The 17,708-nt window shown below is 40.9% G+C and overlaps 1 protein-coding gene across 2 annotated transcripts in view; it reads right to left on the reverse strand.

Annotated features, from left to right (window-relative positions):
- Positions 1 to 2,218: 2,218 nt before the first annotated feature.
- Positions 2,219 to 17,708, reverse strand: part of CRADD (CASP2 and RIPK1 domain containing adaptor with death domain) — a 192,007-nt gene continuing 176,517 nt past the window's right edge. The window contains exon 3 of one of the 2 annotated variants that reach the window (XM_032645485.1): positions 2,219 to 2,814. In XM_032645485.1, coding sequence (XP_032501376.1) covers positions 2,513 to 2,814 — 302 coding nt within the window. In that variant the 3' untranslated portion in view covers positions 2,219 to 2,512. The remainder of the gene's footprint in view (positions 2,815 to 17,708) is intronic. The other variant, XM_032645487.1, reaches the window with a different exon arrangement.

Genomic DNA, 17,708 nt, shown 5'->3' on the forward strand with positions numbered 1-17,708 from the left:
GAAAGTGGAGTTAGACTTTTTAATCGTTTTTTTTGGTCAGCACCTACAAATGCTCTACCACCTCATCGTACTCATTAAGAATTTTATTGGGAGTAGGCAATCTCTGGGATTGTAGAACCTTCTTCCGTGCAAAAACACATGGACTCCTTGCAGGCAATCACCTATTGGATTCTCTTGGGAGGTAGACAGATGCCAGGTAGCATCAGTCTTCTCAGTAAGAGGTAGAAATCAGGCAGTGATTTGATGTTCGGTCCTTCCATTCTGCACATCTTCTGCAAGGGCATGAGCGGGCCCAAAGAGCTACAGCTGCTATTTGATGCTGGAGATGCCCTGCTCATTAAGGGCAACAAGTCAGCGCTCCCTAATAACCCCATCAGCCCATCATGGCAAGTTCTTCACAAATTGTCCTTCACTGCTGACAGAGCACAAAGGTACCCGTGCATAACAGATGCCCTACAAATGGCAGGAATGCCCTGGGTCGTCATCAGACCCACTTCTAAAATGCCATCTAGTCGGATGCAGCCGAGCCCAGTTATACTCACTCATCCATACATGTGGTGAAAACAAAAGCTCCTCTCTGTTAGCAAACCCAGGGGGACGAATAGCGACCTAACAAGTCCAAGGTTCAAAATGACAAGCAGTTATTGAAGATGCCGTGGAAGAACAGTCTGTCACGGGGTGCAGTGATGGGGCCAAAAGTGTGAGGATTTTACAAGATAATGAATTAATGGCTGGACTACAAAATGGAAAATTAGAGCTGATAAGGCCAGTGGACCATCCTTCTGAACTGTTTGTTGAACCGTAAAATAACCGATTCTTTTTAGGAAAGGGAATATGGTTACTAGACATCTGAAAGGATGTAATTAACTCACGACTGTCACCATTTTGAGGACCCACTTTCTGTCCAACCTCAGCACTGTATATGCTTGCCCTCAGAATTCTTTTCCCTTTGAAAAATTCTGAGTTAAGTTAGTATTAGGAAATAGATTCTCTAATTATTCAGAAGGATGGATCACAGATTGGGAATGTTCACCTGTGTCTCTCTTGATTGGACCCACTGTAGCATTAATAAAGCCATATCACATTTTAAAGCTTAGCAAGAAACGTGGTAATAGTACTTCCTCCTACAGTGCCTCAGCTTTAGCCACTGTTCAACTTGGGCTGGGAACTGCATCCGTGTTCAGCCACAGCAGCGAATTAACAGCTACCATTTCCCAAGAGCTGGTGATGGGCCAGGCACTAGATGAGCCCGGGGCAGATGTTATTCCTTTAATCATCACAAAAATCTTGGAGGTGGGGACAATCACTGCCTCACTCTACAAATGAGGAAACTGAGGCTTAGAGAAGTGTAGTAACTTGTCTGAGGAGATGCTGCTAGCAGGAGGAGGGCAGCAAGCTTCTTCCAGAGCATGTGAGAGAGAGGATGGAGCAGGATGGAGCAGCTGGAAAGGGCACACAGGACCAGTGCCGCAAAGACACACGCTCACTCATCTGCCACAGGCAAATCGCTTCATCTTGATACAGGACGGGGCTCACGTCTCTTACCCAACTACTTCATAGGCTTTTTGTGAGGTCCATATGCGATCACATGTGTGAAAAGCCTTGAAAACAGTAAAGCATTTGACAAATACCATGTGTTATTAGTAAAAAGTCAGAAAACTAAATCACAGTCCTTAGGAGCACAACACTTCAACCATCAAGGCTTCAACGGAAAGACCACACTGCCCCCCAACCCCCAGTCCTTTAAATAAAGGGCGTGGGATTTTCTTAAGCAAATCTTTTAAAGATAAAGGGCTCAGGTATGCATGCTGGTACTTGAACTGGTTTTTGCAGGGAGCTTCAGTGTCTTAAATTTAATGCAGACACCCTGCCTGAGAGATTTATCTTGACTAGAGAAAGTAACCATTTCGCTGTTACTATTCTGTTCCAAAGAAATGACTACTGTAGTTTTACACCCTTAATCTATGCAACACAAGAATGAAAGAAAAAAAACACAAGCAATACTTTCTCATGAGAGGGCCACATTATATACAGCAATTCAATTTTTATTATTAACATCATGATTGATAGCTAAGTCCACAGCTCAGTTCCCAGGCAACATAAAAGTGGATGTTTTATATATAGAACACCTGTATTTTTTTTTTTTTACATCTTTATTGGAGTAGAATTGCTTTACAATGGTGTGTTAGTTTCTGCTTTATAACCTGTATTTTTTGGAGCCACTAGGATCTACCAGTCTATTAAATGGCAACCACACAATTAAAACCTGCACAATTCAAATAATGTAATCTCCGAGCAATGAGAAACAATGACTTGTCAAATCACCATGGGAGATCAACTGAGTAATCCCACCTTTCAAGTAATGTCAAGTGGAAATCCCATTAACTCCTTTCATCTAAGAAATCACTAAAACAAACAAACCAGTCCCCCCAAATCTACCTGCACTGGGTGAGAGTCAGGATTCGGCACACGAGACTAGGGGATGGACTCCCCAGGTGCTGACGGGGCGCCATCATCCCAACATGTGCTGGAGCACCGAGGGGTCCACGTCCACGGCCTGGAGACCCCTGTACAGGCTCTGGAAGGTGGCCTGCTTCCCGAAGCGCTGCCTCCAGCGAACCAAGGCCTCCACCATCTGGGACTGAACATTGTGGGGATGGTTGGCCTTACAGCGGTAGATGTCAATCTGGGACAGCCCCAGAGACAGCACCACGGGCTCCCACTCGGGGCCCAGCCTCTGGGCCAGCTGGTTGATCTGCTGGTCGGAAGGGGAGCTGTGGAGGATGTGTGGGGGGATTCCAGCCAACCGGTCATCTGGGGAGGAGAAAGACACGAGGGTGAAGAGAGCGAGCAAACACATCAGACAGGGGCAGAAATTAAAAACGTGGCAGAATGACACACACTTCCAAATGGCAGGGGCCAACTTCTCCTAGTCTTCATGGTGGCTACTCAGTACAGAGCCATACATAGGGGCTTAAGAAGTACCACCCAGCATCTTTGGAAATGTTTACGACAGAAAATTTGAAAACAAGAAAATAAAAATAACTTGAAATTCCATCAGAGAAACCCATTCATAATAATTTATTTCCTTTTTTTAATATCTTTATTGGAATATAATTGATTTACAATGGTGTGTTATTTTCTGCTGTATAACAAAGTGAATCAGCTATATGTATACATATATCCCCATATCTCCTCCCTCTTGTGTCTCCCTCCCACCCTCCCTATCTCACCCCTCTAGGTGGTCACACAGCACCGAGCTGATCTCCCTGTGCTATGCGGCTGCTTCCCACTAGCTATCTATTTTACATTTGGTAGTGTATATATGTCCATACCACTCTCTCACTTCGTCCCAGCTTCCCCTTCCCGCCCTGTGTCCTCAAGTCTGTTCTCTACATCTGCGTCTGTATTCCTGTCCTGCCACTAGGTTCATCAGTATCATTTTTTTAGATTCCATACATGTGTGTTAGCATACAGTATTTGTTTTTCTCTTTCTGTCTTACTTTACTATGTATAACAGACTCTAGGTCCATACACCTCACTACAAATAAATCAGTTTTGTTTCTTTTCATGGCTGAATAGTATTCCATTGTATATATGTGCCACATCTTCTTTAAACAGTCATCTGTCAATGGACACTTAGGTTGCTTCCATGTCCTGGCTATTGTAAATAGAGCTGCAATGAACATTGTGGTACATGACTCTTTTTGAATTATGGGTTTCACAGGGTATATGCCCAGTAGTGGGATTGCTGGGTCATATGGTAGTTCTATTTTTAGTCTTTTAAGGAACCTCCATACTGTTCTCCATAGTGGCTGAACCAATTCACATTCCCAAGCAGTGCAAGAGTGTTCCCTTTTCTCCACACCCTCTCCAGCATTTATTATTTGTAGATTTTTTGATGATGACCATTCTGACTGGTGTGAGGTGATATCTCATTGTAGTTTTGATTAGCATTTCTCTAATGATTAGTGACGTTGAGCATCCTTTCATATGTTTGTTGGCAGTCTGTATATCTTCTTTGGAGAAATGTCTGTCAAGGTCTTCTGCCCATTTTTGGAGTGGGTTGTTTGTTTTTTTGATATTGTGCTGCATGAGGTGCTTGTAAATTTTGGAGATTAATCCTTTGTCAGTTGCTTTGTTTGCACATATTTTCTGCCATTCTGAGGGTTGTCTTTTCGTCTTGTTTATGGTTTCCTTTGCTTTGCAAAAGCTTTGAAGTTTCATTAGGTCCCATTTGTTTATTTTTGATTTTATTTCCATTTCTCTAGGAGGTGGGTCAAAAAGGATCTTGCTACGATTTATGTCATAGAGTATTCTGCCTATGTTTTCCTCTAAGAGTTTTATAGTGTCTGGCCTTAATTTAGGTCTTTGATCCATTTTCAGTTTATTTTTGTGTATGGTGTTAGGGAGTGTTCTAATTTCATTCTTATACAGGTAGCTTTCCAGTTTTCCCATCTCCACTATTCAAGAGGCTGTCTTTTCTCCATTGTATATTCTTGCCTCCTTTGTCAAAAATAAGGTGACCATATGTGCATGGGTTTATCTCTGGGCTTTCTATCCTGTTCCATTGATCTGTATTTCTGTTTCTGTGCCAGTACCATACTGTCTTGATTACTGTAGCTTTGTAATATAGTCTGAAGTCAGAGCGCCTGATTCCTCCAGCTCCGTTTTTCTTTCTCAAGATTGCTTTGGCTGTTTGGGGTCTTTTGCGTTTCCATACAAATTGCAAAATTTTTTGTTCTAGTTCTGTGAAAAACACCATTGGTAATTTGATAGGGATTGCATTGAATCTGTAGATTGTTTTGTGTAGTATAGTCATTTTCACAATATTGGTTCTTCCAATCCAAGAACAGGGTATAACTCTCCATCTGTTTGCAGCCATAAAAGGGGTAATTGACAGTAACACAGTAATAGTAGGCAACTTTAACACCCCACTTACACCAATGGACAGACCATCCAAACAAAATAAATAAGGAAACACAAGCTTTAAATGACACATTAGACCAGATGGACTTAATTGATGTTTATAGGACATTCCATCCAAAAACAGCAGAATACACTCTCTTCTCAAGTGCACACAGAACATTCTCCAGGGTAGATCACATCTTGGGTCACTGATCTATTTCTTTTCAGTCTTTTATACATAAAACATACATTTAGGATTACATTGCAGGTACTGCTTTGTAACATGCTTTTTTCACCTCCATCTCTTTTACTAGAGAGGTCAAGCCGAGGCTTCTGGGAGAATCTAAGGATGCCTGCAGGGTCCACCTCCCTCTGGCACTGGACTGTGGGTGGAGGAGTGACACTCTCTCCTGCAGGAATGGCTAGTGCTACAGGGTAAGGGACTGAACAGAACATCCACTCTTTCCTAACAAACTTGAACACCACCAAAAAAAGTGACAGCTTCTAACAGAAGCAGGTGCTAAGAGGCCCCCTGAGAAAAAGAAAACCTAGAGGCCATGAGGGAGCAGGAAGAGAGGTGAGCAGAGTTCACTGTCCCAGCACAAGTCACAGGAGGAGAGTAATCATCCTGGCTGAGCCCAGAGAAGGAGAGGAAGTACGTGCTGTGTAGGGGCAATGAGAGAACCTGACCTTGCACTTCCTAAACTGGAGCCCTATCTCCCCGAGGCCAGTCTGCTGAGGAAGTCTGACACTGAGCGAGTGACTACAGATGTGCTGAGAAGTGCCACTGGTTACACAGAAGGCCTTCCAGAGGAAGGAGGTTAAAGCTAAGTCCCGAGCATGAGTAAGAAGGAACCCAGTGAAAGGAAAGGAAAGGAGGTGTGCCCTGTGCAGTGAGAACTGTGCATGAAAAGACCCCGAGGTAGGGGGACATGGCAGGTTCAAGGAAGAGACAGTCACTGTAGCAAAGAGCAGAGGTTGAGATGGACTCCAAACACCCAAAATGATGATGCCGGTGATGGGTTAGGCCAGGACTGGAACCTCAGACTTCAGTACAATAGCACATTATACTACACTTTCTCTCACCAGCATCACAGAATTCAGGTCAATCGCACTTCACACTCTCCAGCTCACTGTTTTGATTTATGAATTCAATGAGAAGGCAAAAAGCATCCTGTTAGAATAGCTGATGTTTTCCACAGCATGTGCCTTTGGTCTCTAGGCAGTTGCCAATACCTTCGGCGTGAGTTGCAAAAATATTGTCAAGGACTCTCTCTGGTGTCTGTCAAGACTGCTTTTTTTTAATGACTAAGAAGCAAATTAGAATAATGATACTACTGACCAAACTATTTTATATTAACACTGACATTTTTACAGCTTTTATAAAAATATGGGCTCACCTTAAAAAATTCAAACAACACAAAAAAGTACAAAGAAGAAAACAAATTATCCACTATCCTACCATCTTACTGACAGTTTGTGAACATCATTTGGGACATCTCTTTAAGTGTGTATACTGTGAGAAGGAGAATATAACAAGTTTTTTTTCTAATAAGAGTAACTTAATTTTGCTTGAATATAACAGAAGAAAAAGCAGCCGAAGTGAAACTAAATGGCTTTCTGACCTGCAATTAAATGCTTAAAAAAACAAAACAAAAAAAACCAAATACACACAAACAAAATATTTAATGCTGAGAAAAAAATTAATGAAAAATTAAGAGGTAAACTACATGTTTTCACACTGATGCTTTATAATGAACACTTTATATTTCCTCTCTTTTTCCTCATACATCTAGATTTTTTTGCTTATATCATTTTTCTTCTGTTGGATGCATAACATTTACATGCTTCTGTAACAATAATCTTCTCCCAGCTGTTTAGTCTTAAAACTATATTATAATGGTTTGAATGTTCACCAGTGTTTTTTGTTGTTGTTACTGTTTTTTAACCATGACTTTTGAGTCTGCTATTTTGATTTGAGTCATTTGGGTGAATCTCTTCATCGGGTGGTTTTCTTCAAGAAAGGTTCATGGTTACTATACTTCTTGAGTTCTTTCAGATCAAGACTGTCTGCCTACTGCCTTCACTGCTGAACAATAACAATGTTTGTAAAAATAATGTCATATTATTATATTCTGAATTATGAATATAATTTTATATCATTTAAATATTTTTATTCCTCTTACATGTGTAGAAGAACTTGCTCATATTTTATGGCAGAGAATGCTGGTATGGAGAATTCTGATACTGGCTTGAACATCCCCCTTTTTGTATTATTTGCTTTTTCTCTCTGGAGTTTACAGTCCTGAAGCTTTAGACCAGGGTTTATCTTGGTCACTCTTTTTTTTTTTTTTTCATTTTTCTTTTTTTTTTTTTTTTTTAAACATCTTTATTGGGGTATAATTGCTTTACAATGGTGTGTTAGTTTCTGCTTTACAACAAAGTGAATCAGCTATACATATACATATGTTCCCATATGTCTTCACTCTTGCGTCTCCCTCCCTCCCACTCTCCCCATCCCACCCTTCCAGGCTGTCACAAAGCACTGAGCTAATATCCCTGTGCCTTGCGGCTGCTTCCCCCCAGCTATCTACCTTACTACGTTTGTTAGTGTGTATATGTCCATGACTCTCTCTCGCCCTGTCAAAACTCACCCTTCCCCCTCCCCATATCCTTAAGTCCGTTCTCCAGTAGGTCTGCGTCTTTATTCCTATCTTACCCCTAGGTTCTTCATGACATTTTTTTCCCTTAAATTCCATATATATGTGTTAGCATACGGTATTTGTCTTTTTCTTTCTGACTTACTTCACTCTGTATGACAGATTCTAGGTCTATCCATCTCATTACAAATAGCTCAATTTCATTTCTTTTTAAGGCTGAGTAATATTCCATTGTGTATATGTGCCACATCTTCTTTATCCATTCATCCGATGATGGGCGCTTCTTGGTCACTCTTCATCAGCCTTTCTATGTATGTGGCATGGCCTTCTCACCAAAGATTTAGTTCTCCCTCCCTTTCAGAAAAATCTCCCTGCATTATATCTTTGCATTCTTTATTTCTATTCCTTATACTGGAGGGCTTTGCCTATCCTCCATGGCTATCATTTTCTCTCTTACTGTTTTAACTCCTTTCCTGTGATTATCTCATGCCTTTCCCCCATGCCATTCATTTGACTGACAGTTATGGCTATTCTGTATTTTTTTCCTCCTGGTTCAAATCTTACATCATATTTTTGTTCTTAATTTTTCTTGGCTCTTCAATCTATCTTTTAAAAATCCCTTTCTACTGCCACCCATTAGGATGGCTACTCAAAAAACAAAACAAAACAAAATAAGTATTGGTAAGAATGTGGAGAAATTGCAATCCTTATGCACTGTTGGTGGGAATGTAAAATGGTGCAGCTGCTACGGAGAACAGTATGGCAGTTCTTCAAATAATTAAAAATTGAATTATGATCCAGCAATTCTACTTCTGGATTATATTACCCAAAAGAACTGAAAGCAGTTACTTGAAGAGATATTTGTACATCCATGTTCATAGCAGCATTGCTCACAACAGCCAAAAGTAGAAGCAACTCAAGGGTCTATCGAGGTATGAATGGATAAACAAAATGTGGTATGTTATACATTAGAATATTATTCAACCTAAACAAGGAAAAAAATTCTGACTCATGCTACATAATGGATGATTCTTAAGGACATTATCCTCAGTGAAATAAACCAGTCACGAAAGGGACAAATACTCCATGATTCCATTCATATGAGGTACTTAGAATAGTCAAATTCAGTGGGACGGAAAGATTGATGGTTGCCAGGGGCTTGGGGAGGTGTAATGAGGAGTTGCTGTTTAATAGGGACAGAGTTTCAGTTTTACAAGATTAAAAGAGTTCTGGAGGTTAGTTGCACAACAACATGAATGTACACTTGAAAATGGAAAAAGCAAGTTTTATGTTATATTTTATAATTAAAAATAAAAAAGAATCTTGTTGTTTAATCATAACATTGAGTTTTTATTTCTACTGGATTGATACTGAGCTCTTCTACAGCATGAAATAGTTGAGAGGTTGAGTTTCTTTGGACTCTGGGTTTTCTCCCAGACCAGATTGGTTGCATGTTTATTTTCTGCAAGCCGTGTTCCTATATTTCATTCCTCTGCTGTAGCATTTTCGCAGAGTTTTCATGACATTTAGTTTCATCTTGCTGATACTTAACATGAGTATCTCTGTCCAGAACTTCTGTTTGGTCTTGTACAGTAAGCTGATGCATCCTTGACACTCTGCTCACTCCACAGGGGACCTGTTGCCTTTCTCCCTCTGAGCTACACTCTGAGGTTAGCTTGGCTTTCTATGCAGTGCTCTGGCGTGAAAGAGAAGTAGGACTCACAAGGCCAGCCCTTGCCGGGGGTCCTATGCACTGCCCTCTCTTTTGGAAGCCAGTTAAATGTCTTACAACAGAGCCCACTCTGCCAGGGTGCACTCACTCCTGTGATCTCTTTCCCGTAACTGGGGAGATGGCTTGCTCTGAGTTGCCTTCCTGCCTCTGCTGAGGCTGTTGCCTGACATTCACCGAGGCCACCCACTCACCTTCTCAGGCAGCTTCTTCCCATACTGATCTGTGTTAGTGGGAATCCTCAGGATGCTGTCCCCTCACCTTCCTTTCCCGGCATTGCTCCTGAGGGGTCAGGATGGACGGTTTCCTTCATTACCTGCCACTGGTCAAAGTGCACAGCACAAAGCTGTGATTGGTTTTCTTGTCTGTTGGGTTGCTGCTGGCGAATGTTTTTGTTGTGAACTGCTTTTTGGGTCAGTTCATTGGGTGTTGGGGCGGGAGCATCTGTGATTCTGCTACACTCTGTCATCATTCTGACTCCTGGCCAACTATTAATGCAACATATGCTTTGAGCCAATGATGTGGAAGTGAGGACAGTATTTGCTCTCCTTCCTCTACACTCTCAGGGTCACATATCCCTTGTGAATACTGCCATATAACTGGGAGGTGGCCAGCAATCTACGGACACAGGCTTGAGCAAAGATAATTGGCACATAAGCACGACCCAGCCAAGAACAAATCAAGCCCTTCCAAGGAGCTCTTACACACACAGAGAGACAATAATAGCTGTTTGTGTCGTCTGACCTCTATCTGGAAAAGTATCCTCATGAGCCTTCCAGCTCATGAATTCTGCTGAACATGAGGTTAATTAAAAATGAGAGTCCTAAGGCAGTAGTGTCAACTCCCAAGGACATACTACATCAAATCAGGTCGAGCTATAAATCAATCCACTGTGACCGCCTGGCCACTGTTCCTCAAAGCTTGATGTGCACACCACTGGTGGTGGGCAAAGTGATGCCAGGGGTACAGAGGGGAACATTCTGTATTAGAGTAGTCATGGATCTATTTTAACACGATTAGAAAAGTATAAATAGCATTTCAAACCCATGACTGCAAGGATTAAGATAAGTAAATAAAAAAGCAGATATAGAATGACCAAAAAGTAAACAAAAGAGAAAAGTCAGTTTTAAAATAAAAAGTAAACTTAAATAAAAGCATTCAATTAGTGGTACAGGTGTTAAAAGATAAGGCAAGAATTGTACAAGTAGAACAGAAATGACTGAAGCTTGGGAAGTCGAGTGTTTCTCAACAAGTGCGCCATTGGCATCTCAGGCAGGACAATCCATGTGCAGTGCTGTCCCCACTGCACAGCAAGGTCTGGAGCATCCCTGGCCTGCACCTACTAAGTGCTAGTAACATCCCCTACCCCAGCCTTAGCACACATATCCACATACCCTGGGGCAAGGCAGTACTACCCCTGGTTAAGAACCACCAGATACTGGGACAGAAGAATGGCTATTTTATAAAAAACCCTAAGCAGGGAGTTACTCCTTTTATACTGACAAAATGCTCTCCCTTATACAGATCCTATCTCTTTCATGCAATCCTTTAATTCCATTCTCAGTGAAGTTAAAGCGCGCCTGTTTCAAAAGAAACAACATTTTCTGATAAACCCATCCACCATGATGAAGCCAAACATCCATTTGAAGGGATCAACACCCCCCAGTCCCCACCCCCCATCTCCCCACTTAGTCACCCACCCCTCTACCCTCCGTCTCTGTGGTCATGACATGGATGAAAACAGCATAGTGACCCCTCCTCTCTAACCAACTCTTCCTCCCACACTCATACTTATCAGTAGCTGCTCTGGGCTCAAATCTAAAAGACTCACACATAACTTTTCTGTTCCTTATATGACATTGCTGTCTCCCAAGCTCCTTATGTGCAGAGACCATGTCTTCTACTTCTGTGCCCTTCCTTTCCAACCTTTAGCCCCTTGCTGAGTGCAATATGGAACTTAACGTATACTTTTTCAGTAATTTTTATATATATATATATATATATATATATATATATATATATATATTGTGTGTGTGTGTGTGGTACGCGGGCCTCTCACTGTTGTGGACTCTCCCGTTGCGGAGCACAGGCTCCGGACGCGCAGGCTCAGCGGCCATGGCTCACGGGCCTAGCCGCTCCGTGGCATGTGGGATCTTCCCAGACTGGGGCACGAACCCGTGTCCCCTGCATCGGCAGACAGACTCTCAACCACTGTGCCACCAGGGAAGTCCTGTAATTGATATTCTTAAATCAAAAAGTTCCTCCAAGTCAAGCTTCCAGCTCACCATCTCTACTAGCTATGTGTTTCTGACTTTGTCTACTTGTTCCAGAAAAAATGTCAACTCTTCCAACAAACCTCTGTGCAGACAGCACTCCCTGGTCCACCTGGCTGGGTGTGGGTTCTCTGAGTGAAGGAAAGTTCACAGGCCCAGTGTCCTGTCTGGTTGACCTCTGCTTTGTACCCTGCATCCTATGATATGTGGCCACCTTAATGGTGACCCGAGAAGAGGACCTATACAAAGTTCAAAAGTACAGTTCAAAGACTGAAGGCCATGGAGTAAAGGAGCGGCACGGCAGACATGTAAACAGCGGCTAGGAAAGTCAGATAAAGCCATGGTCAGATGTCTAGAATAACAGCAAGCATTTTAACTGTAGAACTCCGTTTTAAACTTCAGCTATTTTGAAATATAACTGGAGACTTGGTAAGCACATATGAGTGCTTTATAAAGAGACTCAGTTGGACATGGGGTAGCACTTTGCAAAACCATACACATTCCTTTGGAGAGCTGGTGATATATACCACTCTCCCTAACTCACTGACGATAGTGCCATATGCTTCAGGATTTGTTGGACCAGAAAAAAAAGTTGAGCTAAGAGACTGTCCCCTTCTGGTGCAGCTACTTTTCAGGAGAAAAGGCTAACCTCTTCCCCGAGGACATGTAAGGCCTCTGCTCTGGTCAAGTCTACTAATGTTCCATGGACCAAAGCAAGACATGTGGCCAAGCCCAAGACCAACAGGACAGGTAATTAAATCTTCTCACAGGGTGGGAGGAGTGAAAATGTGCTGAGCAATAATCTGTAAACACTCACAAGTGAACTAATAAATTTTTAAAATGTAGATGAAGTGATATATTACTGGGAATATATAAAATGCCAAAGTTGGTGCAGGACAAAATAGAAAACTTCAATAAACCAATGTATTAAATATACCGAAGCAGTAATCAAAGCCCTCCCCTGCTAAAGAGCCCTGGGCCCCAATTGTCTTATAGGTTAGTTCTATCAAATATTCATAGAACATTTCATTTCCTAACTTATGTAAGCTGTTCCAGAAAATAGAAAAGGAACAAAAACTAGCCCATTTTATTAAGCTCCTGTACTTTATATTCCAAACAACAAGGAGAATACAGAAAAGAAAAATCACAGGCTCATTTCAGTTATAATTTTAGATGTAAAAATCCTAAATGTTAACTATTTGAGTTTTAAAAAATGTATTTAAAATAATACATTGTGGGGCTTCCTTGGTGGCGCAGTGGTTGAGAGTCCGCCTGCCGATGCAGGGGACACGGGGTTGTGCCCCAGTCCGGGAAGATCCCACATGCCGCGGAGCGGCTGGGCCCATGAGCCATGGCCACTGAGCCTGCGCGTCGGGAGCCTGTGCTCTGCAACGGGAGAGGCCACAACAGTGAGAGGCCCGCGTACAGCAAAAAAATTAAAATTAAAATTAAAATAAAATAAAATAATACATTGTGAACAAGTAGAATTTATCGCACGATTACAATAATTTCAACATCATAAAAATTATCAATTAATTCAACATACCAGTAGCCTAAAGAGAAAAGGCACTATATTAATACATGAAAAAAGAAAGGATTTGATGAAATTTGATACCTATTTACCATTAAAATTTTCTTCTTTAAAAACTAGGAATATAGGCAACTTTTAAAACTTGATAAAATTATAAAAGCCTTCAATAAGCATTTGACTTAATGAAGAACTTTAAAATGTATCCTCTTTAAGAATGGGAACAAGACAAGTTATAGCACCATTACTATTGAATACAGTAGTGGAAGTCCTGACCAATGCTGTAAAAAAAGAAGAAGAAATTTTGTATTAACATTTGAAGGGAAGCATTTTCAGAGTATGATTTAATATGTAGAAAAAGGCCAGGATCAATAAACAATCCATTAGAACAAATAAGAGAGTTGAACAAAATTGCCAGATACAAGATCAACTCAAAGCAAAAATCAACAAAACAGCATTTCTACATTCTGGCAATAATCAAATACAAGATAAAATAAAATAAAATAAGCAATGAAAACTATAAATGATCTAGAAATTAAATTAACAAAGATCACATAAGACCTCCATGCGGAAAATTTTAAGCCTTCATTAAAAAACATAAAGCGAAAAAAAAAAGTCAAAAAGCAAGATCTGAATAAATGATCATTCATGTGCTGGCTGGGACGACATTATTATTACATAAAGATGATAATTCTTGTAATGACAATTAAAATTTCATAATGGGGTAGGGAGAGGCTTTCTCCAAGTTGGGGAAAGCTAGCTAATTATAAATATTTAAAAAGAAACTGGACTTTTACATCACACCATAAATAGTGACAGATTCCATGTGGATAAAGGCCCAAACATAAAAGGCAAAACTATAAACTTAATGGAAGATAACACTGGATTATCTTTATGACCTGTGGTGGGAAGGGGCCTTTTTTTTTTGAGTTTAAGAAAAAAGTTTACTTAATTCTTTAAAATTGAAGTATAGTTGATTTACAATGTCATGTTAGTTTCAGGTATACAGCACAGTGATTCAGTTTTATATATGTGTGTAACATATATACTTTTTCAGATTCTTTTCCCTTATAGGTTATTACAAAATATTGAGTACAGTTCTCTGTGCTATACAGTAGGTCCTTGTTCGTTATCTATTTTATATATACTAGTGTGTATATGTTAATCCCAACTTCCTAATTTATTCCTCCCCCACCCCAGAAGTGACTTTTTAAATGAATCCCCCAAAGATGAATTTTTTACATCAAAGGAGACTATGATTCAAGTTGACAGAGAATGGGAAAAGATATTTGTTAATGTCTAAAACCAAGGAGGGAAAAATTTCTGGATTTACAAGGTACTCCTGAAACCAACAGGAAAAAAGATAAGAATCTCCAAAGGAAAAAGGACAAAGGAATGACCAGGCAATTCAAATTAGAGGAAATGCAAAAGCAAGCATATAAAGAGATGCTCAAATGCAGAAATTTAAGAAACAACAATTGAAACAACAATGATAAATTACTTTAGGTGCATAGAAATCTAGACAATACCAAGTTTTGGCTGGGATGTGGCCATATAGGAAACTTTATTCACTGCTGGTGGGAATGAAGACTGAGCAGCCATTCTATAAGCAAGTAGGCAGCATGAATAAAACTGAATACAGTATACAATCTTGTTCCTAGGTGCATGTACCCAAGAAAAATTCTGAAAAAGATCGATAAGGGACATGCAGAAGGCTGTTTGTACAAAGCTAAATCACTTGTGTTAGCAAACATATATACCTTATAACCCAGCAATCCTGTTTTCGGGTTTATATATCCCAGAAGAATTCTCATGCAGATCAGACCCCATGAGGGGTCATGTATGAGGTTGTTTATACCAAGTAACACTGGGAAGAAAAGAGCTGGAAGCAATATAAGAGCTCAATACTAGGGGAGCAGATAAATAAATATGAAGGAGCATATAGGGAATAGAAAGAATGGACTAAGGTGAAAATGTTAAAAGAAGAATGATATCTATAACAATGCGAATTTAAAAATATATGTCTAAAACAACACCATTTACAAAAACACACATAAATAAGAATATGTATCGGACAGAATAATTAGTTATGGAAGGGGAGGAAATAGGGGGAGGCCGCCAGGCTGAGAAAACTAACATGACAGGCCACCTCCCAGAGCCCACATGTTAACCTGCATCCCTGAGTGCAATGGTTTTGCAGAGAAATCCCTTTGGCCCAAGGTCTGACTGGCTGCCTGGAAATGAAAGAAAAGCACCTTGAAAAGAAAACTAATTAGAACCCCTTGTTCTGGTATATAATCACAGAGAACAATCTGGTCCTCACAGAGAGGTGGAGAAATAAACTGGTCTTTCTAAAACCGATTTTCAGCTAGATGAAGGCCCTGTTGCAAAATGCAAGTAAATCATACTTACTGTCACAGAAAACTTGATTTGCCATCAAGTCCATGGAAGGTCAACAACAAAACTATTAGCAATAATTGAGTTCTCACTGAGTTAAAAGGAGGGAGGCAGGGCGGACAGAGCTCTGGGCTAAGAATTGGCAGGCCTGGCTACTATCTAAATTTGAATCTGCCGCCAAACTACTATCTAAATTTGAATCTGCCGCCAGCTTGCCATAAAACTGGTGATAAGTCATTTAGCTTCTCTTGGATTGTTTTCTCATTTGGAAAAGGTAAAACCAGATGACTTTCAAGGCCTAATTTAGATATGACATCTATCGTTATACTATCCTTTAAAAAAGCAATTTTATTTTCTGCATATCCATGTTTTGTTTTGTTTTTTTTTGTGGTACGCAGGGCTCTCACTGTTGTGGCCTCTCCCGTCGCGGAGCACAGGCTCCGGACACGCAGGCTCAGCGGCCATGGCTCACGGGCCCAGCCGCTCCGCGGCATGTGGGATCTTCCCAGACCGGGGCACGAACCCATGTCCCCTGCATCGGCAGGCGGACTCTCAACCACTGCGCCACCAGGGAAGCCCTCTCATGCTTTTTGACTTCTCACTAATCAATAATTATTCACGTATTGTTGCATCACTTTTCCCTACATGTCTTCTAAGAGAGAACAAAGACCTTTGGGGTTTTAGTGATGCTTTTTTGCTTGTTTCTTGCTTCCTAAATATCACTCATGGAAACTTATCCTTCCATTGCAAAAAAGTTAATTGAACATTGGTAGAGTAAATTTTTTCAAAACAGGATTTAAAACTTTAAAAGTTCATGTTACAACTTGCCGAGCCACTCATTTTTCTCACACACTTGTACAGACCTGACCCAACTCCATCAATTTACCATTCATCCTGCCCCCTGAACACACCAGTCTGCTGGAACCTTAGGGCCTTGTGCTAGCTGGTCCTTCTCCCTGGAACATTCTTCCTCTGACTTCCTCCATCAAGTGTGACTTCTCAATGAAACCCAGCCTGACTGCCCTATTCTCAGTGACAACTCCCATTCAACTCTGTGATCCCCCTTATCCACGTATCACCTTCAAACATATCTATATTTTATAGATGCATTGTATTTGTTGTTGCTGACTGGCCCCACTCCACACACTCATCCCATCCCAGCTAGAATGTAAGCTCCTCACAGGCAGGGGAATTTTGTCAATTTTGTTCAGTGATGCTCAATGATGTATCCTGGGCACCAAGAATAGTACCTAGCACATAGTAGGTTCTCATTACATAAATGAATATTGTTGGATAAATGAACAAATTGAAAGGAATGATCCATTACAATTACAACATACTCATTTAGCTGGGCTCTCTATGGCTACAGTGTTACCGAGTGCTCCTACTTTTAGTTACTTAGCACTTAAAACCCAAAGAAATTAGACTGTATCATCTGGGAGTATACAGAAAATTTTAAAGGGGGGTGAGCGACTCTATAACAGTAAGAGGTTGTCAAGGTTCAGGGTAGGCAGGTTCCCACTCTCTGTACTGAACTGGGCCACAATGAACTCCTCCCTCTACATAGATGGTTAATTTTAAGAGAGTTAGAACCACTGACAGACCCCAAGATGGTTTCTGGGTAAATACTCTGATTCCAACCTCCCAGTACCTAAGGAAATAAACAAAAGGTACTAAAAATGCAGCCCAACTCCCCCCAGAAAGATGGCAGAACCACAGTCCAATACCCCCCTGAAGCTGTATCAATCATTCAATAAAACTCAACTCTAAAAGAGAGACTGATATACCCAAATCTGGAGAGGAACAATGAATTAAGTGGGCTTTCCTATCACTTCTCCTCTGACTTCAGTAGATTGGGGATGGTAATTGCCACAGGGAAGGATGCAGAGATCAGAAATAAGAACGGATTTGAGGATATACCAGTGAGTAAAGTTAAGATTCCTGTGCCTGCGAGCTTGCAGTCTAGGAGAAAAGGATTAAAGAGAATAAACATAATAAGTAAACTGCCTAGTGTTTTAGAGAGAAAAAGTAGAGAGCAGAATACGAGGGATCAAGAGTGCAAAGGGGAATCGGGAAGATGGCGGAAGAGTAAGACGCGGAGATCACCTTCCTCCCCACAGATACACCAGAGATACATCTACACGTGGAACAACTCCTACAGAACACCTACTGAATGCTGGCAGAAGACCTCAGACCTCCCAAAAGGCAAGAAA

The sequence above is a fragment of the Phocoena sinus genome, chromosome 10 (assembly GCF_008692025.1).
Source record: "Phocoena sinus isolate mPhoSin1 chromosome 10, mPhoSin1.pri, whole genome shotgun sequence".
Classification (NCBI taxonomy): domain Eukaryota; kingdom Metazoa; phylum Chordata; class Mammalia; order Artiodactyla; family Phocoenidae; genus Phocoena; species Phocoena sinus.